We start from the raw sequence: 18,255 nt of genomic DNA, 5'->3' as shown, positions 1-18,255 counted from the left end.
TCCATGGGTAGGTTGATCCCAAATTTTCTGAGAAACCGCCACACTGCTTTCCAGAGTGGTTGTACAAGTTTGCATTCCCACCAGCAATGGATAAGTGTACCCCTTTCTCCACAACCTCTCCAGCATAGGCTATCATTGGTGTTTTTGATTTTAGCCATTCTGACAGGTGTAAGATGGTATTACCTCCTATTCTTATTCTCTTCTTATGAATATCTTTGTGCCAGTTTCTTGGCTTCTTGTGTGTTTTCATTCTCTCTTTGCAGAACATAAAGTTCATTGTCTTTTAAATTGTGGTACTTGCTTCTATATGTTTAGTGTATGCATCCCGTGTTGGTTGAAGGAATGTAGCACATGCTTTTATTTAACTGTGGATACAGAATTTTCTGTTGTGTTTTCAACCCCCTAGGTGGAAACAGCAGTCAGCCAAGCTGCACCGAGCAGCAGAAGCCCCTGCACGAGCCGTTTCCCACCGCTAGGATGAAGAAGAGCAGGAGCGTGATGGCGGTAACCGCAGATGACGTAAGTAGCGACAGCAACAGTGGCCCCGTTCCTGCTCCTGGCTCAGTAAATGAGCTACTCCACAATTCCACGCAAAGGCAGAGGAGGGTGTGTCATACTGCCGCTCTGTGACTTCGTGTTTGGATGATCTGAACCCAGCACTCTGTGAAATGGACAGCAGGAGTAATTCTCTTCTTGCCCCAAGTCTATGAGCTGATTCATCTTTGCACACTGTCCCATCATCCGCCAGGACCTTCCCAAGGGAGGGTCATTAGCATTAAGAAAGGTGTGTTTTGTACACACCCACTACACCTTGTGTTCATGAGTGTTCCTCAGACCAGTAGCACGAGCCTCACATCAGTGACTATCAAGAATGCAGAGTTTCAGGTCACACCTGCTAGGCATATCGTTTGAAAATGATCCCAGAAAGTCCATCATGGTTGAGAAGCCTGATTCTACATCGTTTGAAGTCTATGAACACACAGTCTCCACAGCTTTGGCTCTGGTCAGCTGATACTATTTGCCTCTGCTTTCAACTGACCACTCCTTCACTGGTCTTTCATTGCACAATCCTTACCCAATTACTTTTTAAAATTGATATCAAATTATATATCGCCAATCAGATGTGCAAAGGGAAAGTACAGAGGAAAGGAGAAAAATAAGTGACATCCTTTACTTCCTGTAAAAAGCCAGAGGAACAGGGAGTTTGCCGTGGTACTGTGACTCAGTTTACCGTTGAGTTCCTATTTCATGGATGGAAGGAAAGCCCATACAAGGTTTTATTTCTAACTGGTGTAAACATCATATCTCCAGGGATTGCCCAGTCTTTCAGATGTCTCTCCATTCTTACTCTTCTTTTAACCACAAGGAATGTGACAGGACAGGGAACCTGATTCAGCTCTGTTATACCAGAAAGGGACGACAGTGTAGTGTGGCCTGGTCCTTTGCTGTCCTTTTCACAAGCCCCTCCTGTGGGGGACTGCGCCTCATCTTGGGGCTTTGGCTCCCAGTCACATACAAATTCACTGTTTCCATCTCATTTCTTACACTGGTGATGGATGGTTGTGTTTAGATGGCCATGCTCTGCTTAGAATGTCTACCGGGAAACTTCTGGAATGGAAAAATCTTTTTTTTTTTTTTTTTTTAAGGAGAAGTTTGACGTTGGCCCTTAATATAATTTATGTACTCTTCTGGTTTACTTTAGCATTTTGATTTGTTTTAAAGGTTAAAATGGAGCAGTGCTCATTACTGATAGACAAATCATTTGTAACAGTTATTTTCCATATTTCAGTTGCAGAATGCCCAAAGCAACTTTAGGATGGAAAGATTTATTTCTGCTCATGATCATGGTGGGCAAGAATGGCACGGTGGTGGGAGTCTGAAGGAGCTGGTCACACTGTATCCATAGTCAGGAAGCGGAGATGGAAGCTGGTGATTAGTTAGCTCCTCCCCGCCTCGCTTTTTCGAAGTCCAGGACTGCAACCCACAGAGTGATTCTTCCTACTTTTAGCGTGGGTCTTCCTTACAGACATACCCAGAGGCTTGTTTGCTGAGTTATTCTTGACACCGTCAAGTTAATAATTATTAACCATTGCAACATTTTTTCCCTTTCTCATTGTATTTTTAGAGAAATAATCTTGATTATCCCTATGGGGATAAGGGATGGTACCACCTGAAAGAGGAGGAACCCCACTTGCAGAAATATATAGAAAAGAAGCAATGAGTCATGTATTATCAACCCCACCAAAGCCACTGTGGGTAAATAGTACATAGGTTTTCTGTGTCCAGAGTGGTAGCCTTTAACCACCAGCCTGGATGGAGTGAGCTGTAAACAAGCTAGATGTCAGATTGTGAATCTATCTACATATAAATATTAAGAATAAAAAATATTTTTATATAAAATACATATTAAAATGGTAGCACTGTAGATATATTAAACTGTTTGTCAAAGACAAGTTTTATTTCCTTTGATTCTTTAAAGATGACGCCCAGGAAATTTTAAAGGACACATTTGAATTCCAAGCTGACCTCCCTTCTGGAAGACAGTGCCAGCCGAGCGAGCGAGCGAGCATTTCCCTCTTCCACCCAGGCTCTCTCAGCCACAGCACACATCACCTGTGCTTCCCAGTCTCTCCTGACTCGCTGGAACAATGGAAACTTAGGTTTTATGTACCATGCTCTTCAATTAAGCTTTTACCCTTACATCAGATGCAGTTTGTTGTATTTTAATTTATTTTAACTCATCAGCTTTTAATTAAACTGTCATTAAATAGTCATTCAATACCACCTAAACACTATATATACACATTGTGTGTCAAATATGGATCTAGGTTCTACAAGGAGATTCAGCAATAAATAGTATAAGCTCTTGTTCACGTTGGCCTTACTTTCCAGAGGGAAGGTGGAAATAAGTTAATCAATTACAGAACCATCCCAGCTGTGGTAAAGGCGATAGAGAAGTCAGTTTAGGGAGCAGAGAATGACTGTGTGTGAGAGCATTTACAAGACGGCTGTGCAAGAAGACGTGTAAGCAGTGAGGATATTGGGGGAGAATTTCTGGTAAGGGGAGAACAGTAAGTGAAAAGATCTTATTTCAGGCAAGACACTCTGCTTGGGGCTATGGGAATACAAGGATGGATAACTACGGTTCTGTCTTTATACACTCAAAATGCACCAGACCTTCAACAGGTGACTAAAACTTGTGCGGGCATTCACGACTTTGTATTTGAAGATTGACTTATAGAGGTGAGATGCAATCATGTGCGACCTGAGAACTGAGCATTGTAATTAATAGTGGCTAAAGAGATTAAAGGGTAGGAGGGAGTTTCAGGTAACAGGAGGAGGGAAGACAGATAGGACTGAAGACTTAGAAGAACCTGTAACTATGTGTATATTAAAAAAGATGGAGAGATAATAACTTCATATATATATATAAATTATGTAAGAATACAGTTCAATATGCATGTGTGTATCTATATACTGTGCACCCCCACACACCTACATGTGTATTAGAACCAAAAGTCAAGCATCCACACTGACGCCCCAGTTACAGTTTCGTGTTCCTAATCATGGATACCAAGACATTTCAAAGAAAAGAAAACAACGAATAAGGGTGGCTGAGGTCTCCTGCAGACAGACTGTTCTTGTAATTGGTGATGACTGCTTATGATAAACCATATTTCTCAGAGGCACACTCTTTGTAACTGTCTCAAGGAACACCATGACATTTAGCTTTGATGGGAGCGCTGAATGTCACTTGGTGCTTTTCATAACCTCCATCTCTGATGTCACAAGGCTTGAAAACCTGACCGGTGATAGAGACAGAATCTGAATGGAAGCACAGCGTGTGTTCTGGGAAGACCTTGCCCCTCCTCTAGCCACGAGGGCCACTGGAGAGCTGAAAAGGTCAGCAACACTCCAAACCTGATGGAGCAGATGGCAGACCAAACACACGGCAACTGTGAGGCGTGCATGGCTGAGGAAGCACTGTGCACACCCCGGGTGTGTCGGGAGTCGAAGACACTCAGTCAGCCCCTTGCACTCTGCCCTGAAGACTCTGCCAGTTTAGGTGCCTCCGGCTTGCCCTTTGTGGTAACTTTTGTAATTACGCTGGCAAGACTAATGACTTTTAAACATTTATTCAGAAATATGAGGAGAATCCAAAAGCAGTTATTTCTTCAAGCATTATTCCGACATAAAGTGACCTTAGGGATATGTGAATTTTGAAAAGAAATATAACGTTGTAATTACTAGAGATACCATTCAAATTATTATTCCTTCCTGCAAAGATAGTTGATTTATGAGTAGTATTGGAACTTGTCAGAATTATGATGGCTAAAAATAGTAAATTCAGGTACAAATCACAAGCCCATCAGTTGAAATAACTGAGTTCAATTTTGAGGATGGTAATAACTTAGATAGAGGAGCAATCTATAAAGTATGGTATATATACAGACTTTGGGGTAATTATAAACAGCTCTGCATGTAGTGTTCTGATTGTTCTGAAAAGAATACTGCTTTCAGCATTGAGTTTAGTTTCTAAAAAGCCGTTTCGTCACGTTCATTTGTGGTGATGTCTTTTCATACTCACCAAGGGCTTCGGAAGCAGATTCTTTTAACTCAAAGCCTGACTCAAAGAATGCAAATTTAACTTGTTGGTGCGTTATTGTGTGTCCTCATTTGCTTTTTATTGCTGTGATGAAGAGCGTGACCACCAGCAAGTTGTGGAGGCTCACATTTCCTGACCATAGTCCACCGTGAAGACTAGGACAGGAACCTGGAGGCAGGAGCCGAAGAAGTCATGAAGGAACATTGCTTACTGACTTGCTCTTGATGGCTTGATTAACTGCCCTTTTATACCGCCCAGGACCGCCTGCCAAGAGGTTGTACCACCCACAGTGGACCGGGCCCTCCCCCGCCAATCATTAAGCAAGAAAAGACTGGAGGCTCGTCTTGCTACGGCAGCATTTTTTTTTTTCCATTGAGGTTTTCTCTTCCCAAATGACCTTAGCTTGTGTCAAGTTGACCAAAAAGCTAACCATCACTGCTGAGCCCTTGTCAACTTGACACACATATACACCACTATTAAACCATAACCTTTCTTTGTCTTCCCAAGATCTCATGTTAATGTCAATATCAAAATGTAGACGACATTCCTAATTTTAAAAGTTCCATGGCCTTTAAAAAGTTCAGTCTCTTTAAAGAAATCCAAGGTCTCTCTAAATGTCCAAAGTCTGTCAGCTGTGGGCGCCTATAAAATAAAATTTGAAAAGTTTTATACTTCCTATTTCAAGAAGGGAAAACCAGAGCACTGCTGCAAGTCAATCAAAGCAAAGCCGGGGCCCAGAGTCATAAATCAAGTCCTATAACTCAGTGTCTGGCATCTGGTATTTTACTCAAGATCTGGGCTCCCAAGAAATCTGGCACCGCCCCTTCCCCAGCTCTGCCATCCACAGTGCATACAGCTGTTCTCACAGGCTCAGGCTGTCTCCATTCCATACCTGCTGTTATACTTGGTGGTCATACCACAGCTGAGGCACCTCAACTATCCTGGGATCTCGGCTGCAACAGAGGGGGCACCTCACTGGGCCTCTCCTGCCCTCTCATAGCGCCAAGCCTCAGCTACTCTCCAGGACTCCTTCAATCCTGAAGCTCCCACGCCACCAAAACCAGTAAGTTGTGGAGAATCCTACACATTACCAAGTTCAACTGCCAGCACGAGATGCAGTCTTGGCTCTCTTGCCACAGTCTGGCTGCCGACCCTAAAGAAATACTGCCCAGGAGATTTCAACTCAGTGATGCTGGTCTCTTCCTAATCACAGCTGACTGTTCACCTCGAGCAAACTAGCATCAATTGTCCCAGGAAAGCAAAGGTTTCATTCTCATGGCTTATGTCTCTGATGCTTCTTCAACCATAAACCTCAGATGTTTAATACAAAATATCACGAGAATAGCCCCGGGGGAGTGGCTGAGGGACCCTCAAACTTCCCTCTGAAGCTTTGCAAACCAGGCCTTCGCCGTCTCCATTGCTTTCAGCAGTCTTCCCTGCCAAGCCCCCACAAAGCCAGCCTATTAAGCTTTAAGAACATTAAGAACTAAAGACTTTTCTAGCCTAAAGTTCCGAACTTCTACAATCCTCCCCAAACTACATGTTCTGGTCTGATCTGGTCTGGCCTAGCAATACCTCATGATCCTGGGACAAATTTCTATCCTAGCTTGCATTTAATTGCCGTAATAAAGAGCATAATCAAAAGCAACTCGGGGGAAAAAGGGGCTTTTCTAGCTTCCGTGTCCTGCTCACAGTCTGCTGTGAAGGGAAGTCAGGGCAGGAAATCAAGGTGGGAAACCTGGAGCTGGGAACTGCAGCAGAGACTGTGGGGACAGGCTGCTCCCTGGCTGGCTCCCGTGGTCCGTTCAACTTTCTTTCTTATACAACCGAGGACCACCAGCCCTGAGATGTCACTGCCCACAGTGGATTGGGGCATCAGTCACTAATTAGGAAAATGCTCTACAGACTTGCCCACAAGTCAGTCTGACAGAGGTTCCCTCTTCCCAGAAGACCCAGCCAGTGCTGAGTTGACAAAAACTCACCAGCACAGTGTGGAAGGTGTTTGCTGTGTGAGGTATGACTTTGCTGTCCATCCCCAGGGAAGGCATCAAGAATTCATTTAATCCGTTTACTGCCGGCACACCTGGTTGGTAGTGTTTACTTTTCCTAAAAGAGAAGAATACTCTACACTTAATCAGAAAGTCCTGGTGTCTGGCAATGTAACTAAATGGTGTCTTCATTTCTTTACTTTGGACCAGTGTTTCTCACATATACTTGACGCCTTGCCTTCTAGAAGACTGTGATTTTCTTGGCATACATATTTGTTGCTGGACTTATGATTTCCGGCCTTCAATTTGTTCTTATATATTCACCTTTAATCTTCACTAGGATTTTGTCTATTCTGTCTCTTTAAAGTATTTTAAGAAATATATATGCCAAGTTTTCTCTCTGTTTCTAATTTCTTTTTCTCTCTTACACACACCCTCCCCGGGATGTAGAAATTACTAGAGCTACAATGTACGCAGCCAATTATTAAGCATTAAGCCTCCTGATACATTCTAGGGCATTTCACACTCTGGAAGATTCTAGATTGGGTCAATTTCCTGTCACCAAGTAGCACTTATGCTAAATTTTAAATAAATGGTATTTCAAAATTATATGTCAAATATAAGAGAAAAGATAATATTCCATTTCTAGGTAAAAAGAGTGGAGCTCCTGAAAATTGCCACATCTTTTCTTGCCCCGATTTGCCATCCGAATATGGCTTTATCTGCTGGATCTGATGCCATAGGCCTGAAACCTCAAACACGTAGGGGACTGGGGTAGGATGGACACGTTCAAGGCCAGCCAGGGCTGTGACCTGAGTTCAAGAGCAGCCTTATCTAAAATAGAAAGTAGTAAGCGATTGAGGAGGCTGGAGATACTGCGCATGGTTAAGAGTGCTTGCTCCTCTTTCAGAAAGGACTCGTGTTTGGTTCTCGGCACACATATCAGGCTTCTCCCAGTCACCTCTAACTTCAGCTCCAGGGGATCCAATGTCCTCATCTGACCTCTTCCGGCACTCCTCAACAAACACATACGCATCAATAAAGATATATATTTTAAAAGGAGATATTGGGGAGATGGCATAGTGGTAGAGCACTTGCCTAGCATATCTGAGACCACATGGTAACTTTCGGGACCAAGAGAATAATCAAGAACAGGGTCTTGTACAGACATGTAAATGTTAACCAACAGGGCAGACAGAGTATGGGAAGTGAGATACCATGCCTTTCTACTAAGGAAACCTTCTTAAGTAGTGCCGTGCGAGACTGGGATAATATGTATCACATATTTGTTGAAACCTCAGGTTCAGTGTGAGCAGTGTTGTCAGCTGAGCAGCCTTGGCCTGGTGACAGGCTCTTGGTTGATCTGAGTGGCCAGTGCAAGGTGGCAACACAGTCAGTCTCTGGACGGAAGAGAACCATGCGCCAGGCAGATCCTCATTGGGGATTTCCATTCCCAGCAGTACCAGGAACCATAGTCACGTAGAGGAATGGCAGGGGTGAGAGACTCTTCCTCGCTACCATGATGCTTTGTTCTGTCACCTGTACACCCTTCATGCCAGCATTTGGCATGGACTTGAATAGGGCTCTTGAGGGTTGGATGTTGCGTATCTTCTATCCGAACTCTTGTCTAATTCAGTAGTAACAAAACAGTAACATTGCCAGCCATGAGGTTTGTATGTAGGAACAGGGACAGCCAGCAGACTCTAATTACCAACACTCTGATAGCCTAACATTTTTTCTTTAAAACACTGAGTAAGTAATTTCATATTTATTTGTAGTTTATTAGCATATACCAGAAGGGTAAACTAATTTCTAAATTCTATTATTAATTTATCAAATTTTGTTTTAAGAAAAAGAGAGTGAGAGAAATAAGAAAGAAATCTTCCAATCCATTCGCTACTCCTGGTAAATGTTACGTTTGAATCTAAAGATCTCTAAGAACATACAACTGATAAGTTTGTCCGAAAAGATAGAAACCAGCCACTCCCCACCCCCACCCATCTTGCTTCTCTCTTAGACTCCTGAGGGTCAATTGCAGACTCTGGTTGTGAGATAATAACAATAATAATAAAACAATAATAATAATAATCACGGCTTCCTCAGTGACAGCTGGATCATGTAGGCTCATTTAACTCTGTCCTGTAGACATTTGAGTTTCACCCCCTTTCTTGTTTTCTTTCTCTTGTTTCTTCCAGAACGGTAAGGACTATTTTGAGTGTAGCTTGAGTAAATCCTACAGCTCTTCCAGCTACACCCTTGGAATTGACCTCTGGAGAGGCCGAAGGTGCTGCTCGGGAAACTTACAGCTGCCACCTTTGTCGCAGAGACAGAGCGAGAGGGCAAGGACCCCTGAGGCGGATGGCATTTGCAGGCCAACCACTCTACCGTTGACGACGCTGCCCAGCATCGCTATAACAACAGTGAGCCAGGAGTGGTGAGTAGCCTCAAAGGCCAATGGCAATTCTAAATCTTATTTTCCAATTATTTCAAATACAATTGTGTTGTTAAAACAGCAGTCAGTGTCTATGGAAACACAAGACTGTTGACTTCTTGCGCTGCAGGGTAAAAAAAAACTCTTAAAGGATGGCAAGAGTATTCGCTTCTTAAGATGGGAAGGAGCAGGCTTTACATAGAGCCCATTGAGGAGAGAATGGGATGCATTTGCAATACTGTCGAGCATACAGCAAAGTGAACAGCCTAATTTATTTCACTAAAATTCTGTTCAGTGTGTATTGATACTTTTTCATTCAGAAGAGAAGACTGTATCCTTGAATGCTATTATTGGAGAGTTCTTAAATGTTTCTGTTGCCTTTAGCTTTTAAATTTATAATCCCACTTTACAAATCTCTGGATTTATTTTTATATAAAACACCCCATTGTAAGTCAAAGTAGGAATGAGAGCTGTATTGTGAGAGCTGGGGTGACGTCTCAGTGGGTAAAGTGCTTGCCTCTCAAGTTTGGTGACTTGAGTTGGAGCCCCAGGATATACATAAAAAATGCTGAGTGTGGTGATATGCTCTTATAATCCAGCCCTGAGCCTGACAGAGAAAGAAGGGTACTTGGAGTTACTTGGACAGGCAGCCTAGCCTACTTGGTGAGCTACAGACCAATGAGAAACTCTTTCCTCAGAGGAGTTGAAAAATGTCCCCAGGATGACATTAGACATTGTCTAATGTGCCTTCATGGGCACTCCATATGTGTGTACCTGCATAAACACAACCCTCCCCCCCCCACACCTTTGGGATTACACCCTTGCTGGGCGAAGTGGGTGACTCGGCTTGGGCCTTGATGTTTTGCAGACCAAAGCCTCTTCTTATGCATTAGGTGCTTCCTAACTGCAGACAATGCACCGTGACAAGGCGTCCCAGGATTCTGCTGCCACACCTTCCCAGTCCTGTGATGAACTGCAGGTTTTCTTTCACTGTAAAAGAACACACCCTTCCTCCCTTACATGATTTCTTTTTAAATATCTTGTCACAATAATGGAACAAACAACTAGTAGAGAAAATCGGTATCAAGAATTTGGGTTGTTGCTGTGGCAACCCTGACCACTTGATTCTTGGGCCTTTGAAACAGGTTTGCAGAATGAATGTGGAAGAACTTTGAACTACGGGCTAGTGAAGCCCTAGAACACTGTAAGCAGAACTTAATGGGTCATTCTGATAGGAATTCAGGGGACCTAGAAAGTTGCAGACAGTGAAGGTCCATCTCATGAGGTTTCAGAGGGAAACTGGCCATACAGGGAAATGGGAAGTGGGTGGATGGTAAGGTTATTAAATCCTATTAAATTCTGGCAAAGAATCTGGCTGTGCTCTGAGAACGTGAGTGAGGCTAAACTCAAAAATAATGGACTTTATATAGAGCTGAGGCACCATGGGCTTTTCTCTGTCTACTTTGGTATGTCCACTGGTTGTGTCCTTGGTCAGCTCACTTTTGAGCAGTCATGTTGGTGAGACGATATAGGTGTTGATTCTCACAAAGAAGACACCCAGGGAAAGCTTGGAGCAGGAGACATGCTCTTCCCAGGGAAGATCACACCAGTTTGTTGTCAAATACCCGATAGTCAGTCCTGAAGACAGACATGCAGCAATATATATCTATACACACAAACATATATGCATGCAGTAACAATTAGTGAAAGAAGAGGCCACAAGTTTGAAGGAGAGTGGGGAAGGGTATACTGCAAGGTTTGGAGAGGGGAAAGGAAGTGGAGAAATGTTATAATTATACTATAAACTCAGAAATAAAAGCTAAGTAAGGGAAAATAATGGCCTAATAAGTTCGATGTAGGACTGATGACCTTTCAAGATAGGGTCATATTCAGGTTGTGTCAAAGTTACTGTTGATGGCTCTTCTGGTCTACAGATAATGAAAGCAGCAAATGGAGCACAGAGATGGTTAAATGTGTGGGATTGGGGTGTATGATGTGAAATTCCCAAATCATCAAAAAAAAATACGTTAAAAAAATAAAGTTTACTGGGTAAGGAAGTCAGCCTAGGACCATGTGTGAGAAACAATTGTACTTACCTCTCAGAGTGCTGAGAATATGGTATCAATCCCATGTCTAAACCAACTGTCAGCTAGTATTGGTTGTAAAGTGCCAGGTAGTAAATATTTTCAGTGTTGTGAGCTTCAAGGTCTGTCACAACTATTCAGCACTGCCGCTGTGTTGTCAAAGTAGCCGTAGACAACAGAGTGTAAACAAGCAAGTGTCACTGTGTTCCAATAAAGCTGTGTTTGCAGAAATAGGCAGTGGTATAGATCAGCTTACCCAGGCAGTTTTCTGATGCCTGTTCTGAACTAAGGGTCTTGATATGACTCCCAATGCTATAATTGCTTCAACAATAATCCAAGGACAAAAAACGACCCTGAGTTTCCTACCAGCTTGCTAGATTAGTCATAAATATAGACCTATGTGTTTATAGAAGGTCAGTGTCAGAGAAATAATATAAAGATAAATATGAAAAATGAACTCAGATATATAACCCCTTTGGTCAGGGGAGCTGGCCCAAGGTCTGGAATACAAAGAGGTTTTATTTGTCATGGAGGAAGACAGAGTAAGAAATTTCCTTCTGTGGTTTTGTTGGGAAAAATTCTTTACAGGCTCTGTGATTGGACACTTGGTCCCCAGTTGGTGATGCCATTTGAGAAGGCTGTGGAATCTTGAGGAGGGAAACTTTGCTGAAGGAGGTACGTCACTGGGGCAGGAGTTGAGGGTAGCCGTGCCCCGTTTTCTGCTCTCCCTCTCTGCTCCTTGTGCCTCTCATTAGAAAACAAACAGGCTTCTAAGGGATAATAATAAAATAAGATATAACAAAAACTAACACATTGGAATAGGATAAAATAAGCAGACAGAAAAGAGTCAAAGAAAGCACAAGGAACAGAGACCCTTTCTTTTGCACACTCAGGAATTCCGTAAAAACACTAAACTTGAAGCTTATGTATGTGTGTGTGTGCATGTGCGCACACAAAAGACCCATAGGGTAAAAAAAGAAAAAGTTCTAAATAAAATAAAATTTAATCCCAGCACTCGGGAGGCAGAGGCAGGTGGATCTCCGTGAGTGTGAGGCCAGCCTGGTTTACAAGAGCTAGTTCCAGGGACAGGATCCAAAGCCACAGAGAAACTCTCTTGGGGAAAAAAAAACAAAACAAAAAAAACAAAAAAAAAAAAACAAGCAAATAAATAAAATTTAAAATATTTTAAAAAAAGAAAAAAACCTTGCCATGACATTATGAGACAAGGAACCTCCAAAGAGACCACTGATTTCATTTTCTGTTGGCCATCTACTGCTGGGCATGCAGACTACTTTTAGGAGTAGTTTGTTGCTGGGTGGTAGTGCACGGCTTTAACTCCAGCACTTAGGAGGCAGAGGCAGGCAGATCTCTATAAGTTCGAGGCCAGCCTGGTCTATAAGAGCTAGTTCCAGATCAACTAGGGCTGTTACATAGAGAAACTGTCTCAAAAAACAGAGAGAGAGAGAGAGAGAGAGAGAGAGAGAGAGAGAGAGAGAGAGAGAGAGAGAGAGAGAGAGTTTTTTCTCCAGTGGGATTTCCTTAGAAAAAACTAAATTTTCGTTTGCAAGTGCTTATCAATTGGAGATTGCTTCTGGGTCAGGAATGTGGACATTTATCCACTTCTTTCAGCTCTAGTACCCTGACTGGTACAGACTCGTGCAGGCCCTGTGCTGCCACAGTCTTTGTGGAGTCATAGATGCATAGATCTTGTTGAGTTAGAAGCCCTTGTTTCCTAGGTGTCCTCCATGCCCCTCTGGCTCTTACATTCTTTCTGCCTCCTCTTCCTTGGGGTTCCCTGAACCCTGAGGAGAAGGATTTGATGGGCACATTCTATTTAGGGCTGCATGTTCCAAGGTCATTTTATACACAAGAGTATGGAGTCCCCAAATGAGTTTCTACAGCAAACAAAGGACACACACCAACAGAGAAGCAGTGCAAAGAGCAAGAGAAGATGACATGTGTAAGCTGCCCTGGCCATACAGGAACAAGGGGATCCAATCAGGACACGGAAAGCAGCCATGTTCTTTCAAACAGGGTAAGGGCAGGGAGTTGATCTGGAGTTGGCAATCTGAACACATTTACTGACTTCATACTCCACACTTTAGGCTCTCTGAGTCTAGTGGTCTTGATTGCAGACCATGTTTGCTTCTGGGCTGTGTGTGTGTTTTGCTTATGGGCTCTGGGGAGAATCACTTGGAAAAGCATTTTTGGAATTCTTGCTTTTTTCACTATTATATAACAGACATCAAACCTCAGGCTTAATGCATTTCCCACAAGCACGAGCTTTGCCACAGATATCTAATCTCATCCCTTTACTCCTTCAATTTTTTTTTTAAAGTTAAATCCAAATATTTTCTTTGCTATTGTCAAGCTTCTCCGGCTAGTCTTGGATTCACTCTGAAGCCCAGGCAGGCCTTGCGCACAATCTTCTTTTATCAGCCTCCCCAAGAAGCTATTATTTCAGGCCTGTGTACTGTTGGCTTCTTCCCCAGTGCCAGACATGAACACACGATATAAGAGCCCATTCCTATAGGTCCATTCATATCCAGAACTGTTCAGTCTACTACTCTGGTTTTGGTTATGCCATCAGTCATCAGTCATTAGGCTAAATATGCCAACTTCAGGACACCCCCCTTAACAGGGGTTTCAGGGCTACTTAGTGATACATTTACCATTCATTCTTTAGCCTGCACCCACACATCCAGCTGATTCATCTACAAACAAGTCTTGAGTTTTCCTCCTCCTCTGCCAACAGGAAGCAGAAAACAGTCCTTGAGTTAGCTAAAAGACGTGAAATGACGAGAAACAGCTGTGATAGTGACACAGGGCAAGGGGGTGGGGGCTGGATTTGTGCAATTTCCTGACGCCTCATGAGCTGCTGGACTTTGTCTCAGTCACATCATTTCCATGCTATGGTAAATTGCTGCCGGAGTCACCTGACTATGATTTGGTGATTCTGGTAGACTCTGTGGTGTGTTGGTAAACGCTCTCTAATTACCTCCAAAAATATTACACTGGTTGATATCTCTTGCTGAGTCTCTATGGTAAATATTTCTACAGTGACTAACATACGTGGGCATGCTGTCCAAGGATGCAGAATCGGGGGTAGATGAGCTGGTGCAGTCTGTCTTCTGCCCATCACTGCGCTAAGGTAGTAACGCATCCTGTGATACAGATGTCATAGCTTTGGTCTGGAGCCCTAAAAGCGTCTGCTGTGCAGAATGTATTTTGTTACCATTGGAGCAAAATAAGCAACAGTCCTGCATCTTTCTTGCTTTGTGCTCACTTGACAGGACCGTGTCTTTGTGTCGTCTGACACAATGGGTCTTTTTGGTACTCAGATTATATGCAGATTCTCAAGTTTGGAAACCGCTACCAAATGTCATGTCTCTTTTTCAGTTTGGAGGGACAACTAAGAACTAGTATTTTACTTTGGAAAAGATATTTATCATGATGCTCACATTAAAACTCCAAATATATTACCTTTATAAAAGCCTCTGTCTCTGGGTTTTGTTTCATTAAGTACAGTTAACTGAATTCAGTACAATTTTGTTTCACTCAGTACAATTAACATGCCATCCTCCATCTAGTGGGCCAATGTGATGTTCTGCAGAGTGTCCTAGTCATTTAAGGCTGTTCTGATAGAATTAGGACAGACAGCAGAATTAGCATAGCCTCGGGGCAAGATGGTGAGTGACCTCTGCTGTACAGCTCTGCCAATGGGAGTTTATTCTAGCCTTCCTTCTGATAAGAACGAAAGAGAAAACAATGGTCGGTGTTCAATGGTGTTGTGCCGGATAGGCAAGACTGGATTACTCTCTCATAAATCGCATGTGGTGTTCAGCAGTATCAACTAAAGTGATAGCTTAGCTAGCTTGGGATAGTTTAACTTAATTGTAATTTTCCTTCCCTCCTTCCTCCCTCCCCTTCTTCCTGCTAGCCTCCCACTTTCTCTCTTTCCCTCTCTTCCTCCCCGCCCCCTCTTTATTTCCAGCATTGGGGATTGAACCTTGGGTCTTTTGCATACTTGTCAAATGCTCTATTATAACATTATATCTACTAACTTGTTTATTGCAATATTCCACGGTCCACCCTCTTTTTTGCAGAGTTGTGCATTAAGTAGGATTACACTAGGGACCACCAGTCCTGTGGCACTTTTACTTTAATTGGTCTATGTCCAGATATGTTTAAACACATACATGCTTACTGTTGTTTCATAATTGCTTATAGTGTCTACATAGTGACATTCTGTGCAGGCTTATAGCCTAGGAGCTGTAGGCTGGAGCTATGGCTTATGTGTATAGTAGGCTATACCATATAGATTTGCAGCATGGGACTATATATTATGATGCTGCCGAGACATGTTTCTCCTAAAGAATAAATAATATATGAGCCGTCCCCATACATGTTGCAGCTTGATAATTGCTGATGAGCTCCAAATGCCCTAAGCGTGGCAGTCATTTTGTTCATCTCTCTTCAGTGGGCATGCGCTGTCTACTATCCTCTCCTGTTTATAGATCTTACTGCACTGATGATGGTCATCATCTTCTACTTATCTCTATCCCCAGGCTTTGGAGTGACACAGGTCTCCTTCCACCTTCACTCTTTTATAAAGGCTGTGACTTCTGGGCCTCCTAAGGAATAAGGTTTCCTGTCCTACACAATGGGCCCTTCTTGCATGCATGCTTCTTTAGACTTCAGTGTCCTTAAGGAGTCTGTCATTTGCTACAGTGATCCTCGTGTCTCGATGTGCAGGTTCTCCCTTTGCCCAAGTTTTTAACAGCCTTTCAGGAGCCTGTTAATCCCCCTCCCTGAGATTCTAAATCCTGCGTCACTGGGACATTTAACCACAGTGAAAACATCCCCAAATACATCTTTTCATTAGGTCCCCTCTTGGTCTAGCTCTCCTCAGACACCACTCCCAGGTGGCAAGGGCAGCTCGTTAGCTCCTTATCCAGACTCGAAGACATATCATTTTCCTTTTGCTTAAGCTGACCTAGCATTTCCTGAGTCAGGCCGTGCTGAGGTCTGACCATAGTGATGAGTCAGGAGAGGATGATGTAAATCCTAAGAAGGGCAAGAAATGTCATCCAAGCAAGCTGCTTGCCTCACTTGAGCCCTGTGTAACACTGTGTGTGTTTTTAACTCTGTCTTCCACTCAATGAGAACTCATGGCTACTTTGGGCACACAGGATGTAAAGTATCACCAGGGCAGGATGCTAGCTTTGTAGCTCTCTTCACAAACACCCCATCCAATGATCAGGCCCCCTGCCCTACTAGAGCCTCGTAATTCAGGCTACCAGAAGCCTTGTTGATAACCAAGGCTCTTTAGCTGTGGTTGCCACCCTCCTGAAGAAGAGGGAGTTGCATTTAAATGCTAACGAGGCTGTCCTCTCACTCACACTTCGCTTTAATTTCTTGATTAATAACTTGAACATGTCATTATTTCTTAATCTATGCTGCTTAGCAACAGCCAACCGATCCCTCAGTTCTTCCGGTTTTTATTTTTTCATGTCTCTAAAACAAGCAGGGTATCTTTTCAGCTATTACATTACCTTCCACTTGTGTCTCACCTCAGGTCATTTGGGGATGGGCACCATTAGCATTCCCAGGACATCCAGGGCTCTCCTTGTCTTCTCGCTGTGAACTAGCGGGAAATGCTCAAACTCCAGCTCCTCCAGCATTAGAGCCAGCATCCTAGGAACACTTTCTGATGCCAGGCATCTTCAGTTGGGTTCTTCAGAGCAGACCTCGAGACAAGGATCATTCTTTAGTGGGTTTATTGGAGTGTGCTCTGAGGAAAAGGAGAGATTGGGGCGAAGGAGATAGACCCAGCAAGCGTGTACTAAGACGGTCTTCACTGTGGTCCCACCATGTCAAGGACAAATTGCACGACAGAGCTAGTGCCACACTGGGACAAAGCCTTGTCCATCAGCCATACCGGCAGGTTATTGGCAGTCAGCCCTGGTTAGGGGAGGGAGCTATGGCATCCCAGACAGCTAGCAGGGTATGTCTCTGCAATGGAGATGGGGTGTTTGCCATCTGCACTATGCGCAGAAAACAGGAGGTGGTGGCAGCACCAACTGAGGAGATGTGGGCGGATAGACCCTTGCAGAGCCCATCACAACATAGCACAGTTAGTATGAACTGCAAGCATCAGCAAATTCTTGGAGTTCCTCTGTATGCTACAGGAGAAATGCTTTCCTGCAAGCGCTTTGGAAATTCTGAGTTATGCCAGCAAAGCCAAGGTCCCCTCTAGGGTTCTTAGCTTCGTTAACAAACAAGCAAACAAACAAACATACAAACAAGGGCTTAGATGGATACTGGGGGCAATTTTCTTAGAGTTTCAGAAGAAGATTCCAGGGCAGGTAGTTGTTAATCTCAGCAGCTGTCCAGGGAAGGCGAGTGGGGAGGGAAAACAGCTCTGCTTTAAGGCCTGTCCTTATGAGCATCCGCCACAAGGCAGGGAGCCGGACTTTAGAGAAGGAGCAAGGAAACCCACAGTACCAGAAGATGTATATTTAGGTTATGGTTGGCATTTGAAAGAACGAGACAGGAAAGAGAAAAAGAAAAAGAAAAATAGAAAGTTGCAGTTTTGTCAATTAGCACCCAAAAAGGAGGTCAGACCCAGTCATGGGCTATTGAACTTGTAGAGGATGTGGTAGAGGATGGGAATTCTGGGAAACAAAATGGTACTGCCTAGTTAAGGGAATAATTATCCCACCTATGTCTTTAGCAGCTTAAAATGAACACATCTTTTTAAAGGTGGTCCCTTGCGTAGTTGATGGCCCAGCTCAACTGTAACGCTGGGTCTCTACCCAGGCTTAATGGGTCTTTATTTCTGCTCTAACATGAGATCTGAGCAGGAGGCTTATGCTTACCTTTCCCTCCTGTCAGTGAAACTCGCGGTCCCTTTGCTCATGCATCTTTCAGGCTCACCCACCATCGCGGATGAGGAACACTCCCGCACATGAGACTGCGTCTCATCTCTTGGTCTGCTGCCAATGCTTAGGGTCTCTAGATTGACAGTGTCACTCCCCACTGTGACCTTTGTTAGGTCATTTTTTTTTTGCTCATTTGGAATATTATTATATTGAGAAGTAAAATACACAGTATCTCTATTCTAATATGCGTTATTTCTGAAAG

At 43.4% G+C, this 18,255-nt stretch overlaps 1 protein-coding gene across 1 annotated transcript in view; it reads left to right on the top strand.

Moving 5' to 3' along the window:
• Window positions 1-410: 410 nt before the first annotated feature.
• The window catches only part of LOC126498092 (cAMP-specific 3',5'-cyclic phosphodiesterase 4B-like), a 334,050-nt gene continuing 316,205 nt past the window's right edge, over window positions 411-18,255 (top strand). The window contains exons 1-2 of the mRNA XM_050136443.1: window positions 411-519; window positions 8,790-9,028. Coding sequence (XP_049992400.1) covers window positions 478-519; window positions 8,790-9,028 — 281 coding nt within the window. The 5' untranslated portion in view covers window positions 411-477. The remainder of the gene's footprint in view (window positions 520-8,789; window positions 9,029-18,255) is intronic.

The sequence above is a fragment of the Alexandromys fortis genome, unplaced genomic scaffold (genome assembly GCF_014885135.2).
Source record: "Alexandromys fortis isolate MF-2015 unplaced genomic scaffold, M_Fortis_MF-2015_v1.1 scaffold_13, whole genome shotgun sequence".
NCBI lineage: Eukaryota > Metazoa > Chordata > Mammalia > Rodentia > Cricetidae > Alexandromys > Alexandromys fortis.
The sequence above is the reverse complement of the archived record's forward strand: the minus strand, read 5'-3'. Positions and strand labels throughout refer to the sequence as shown.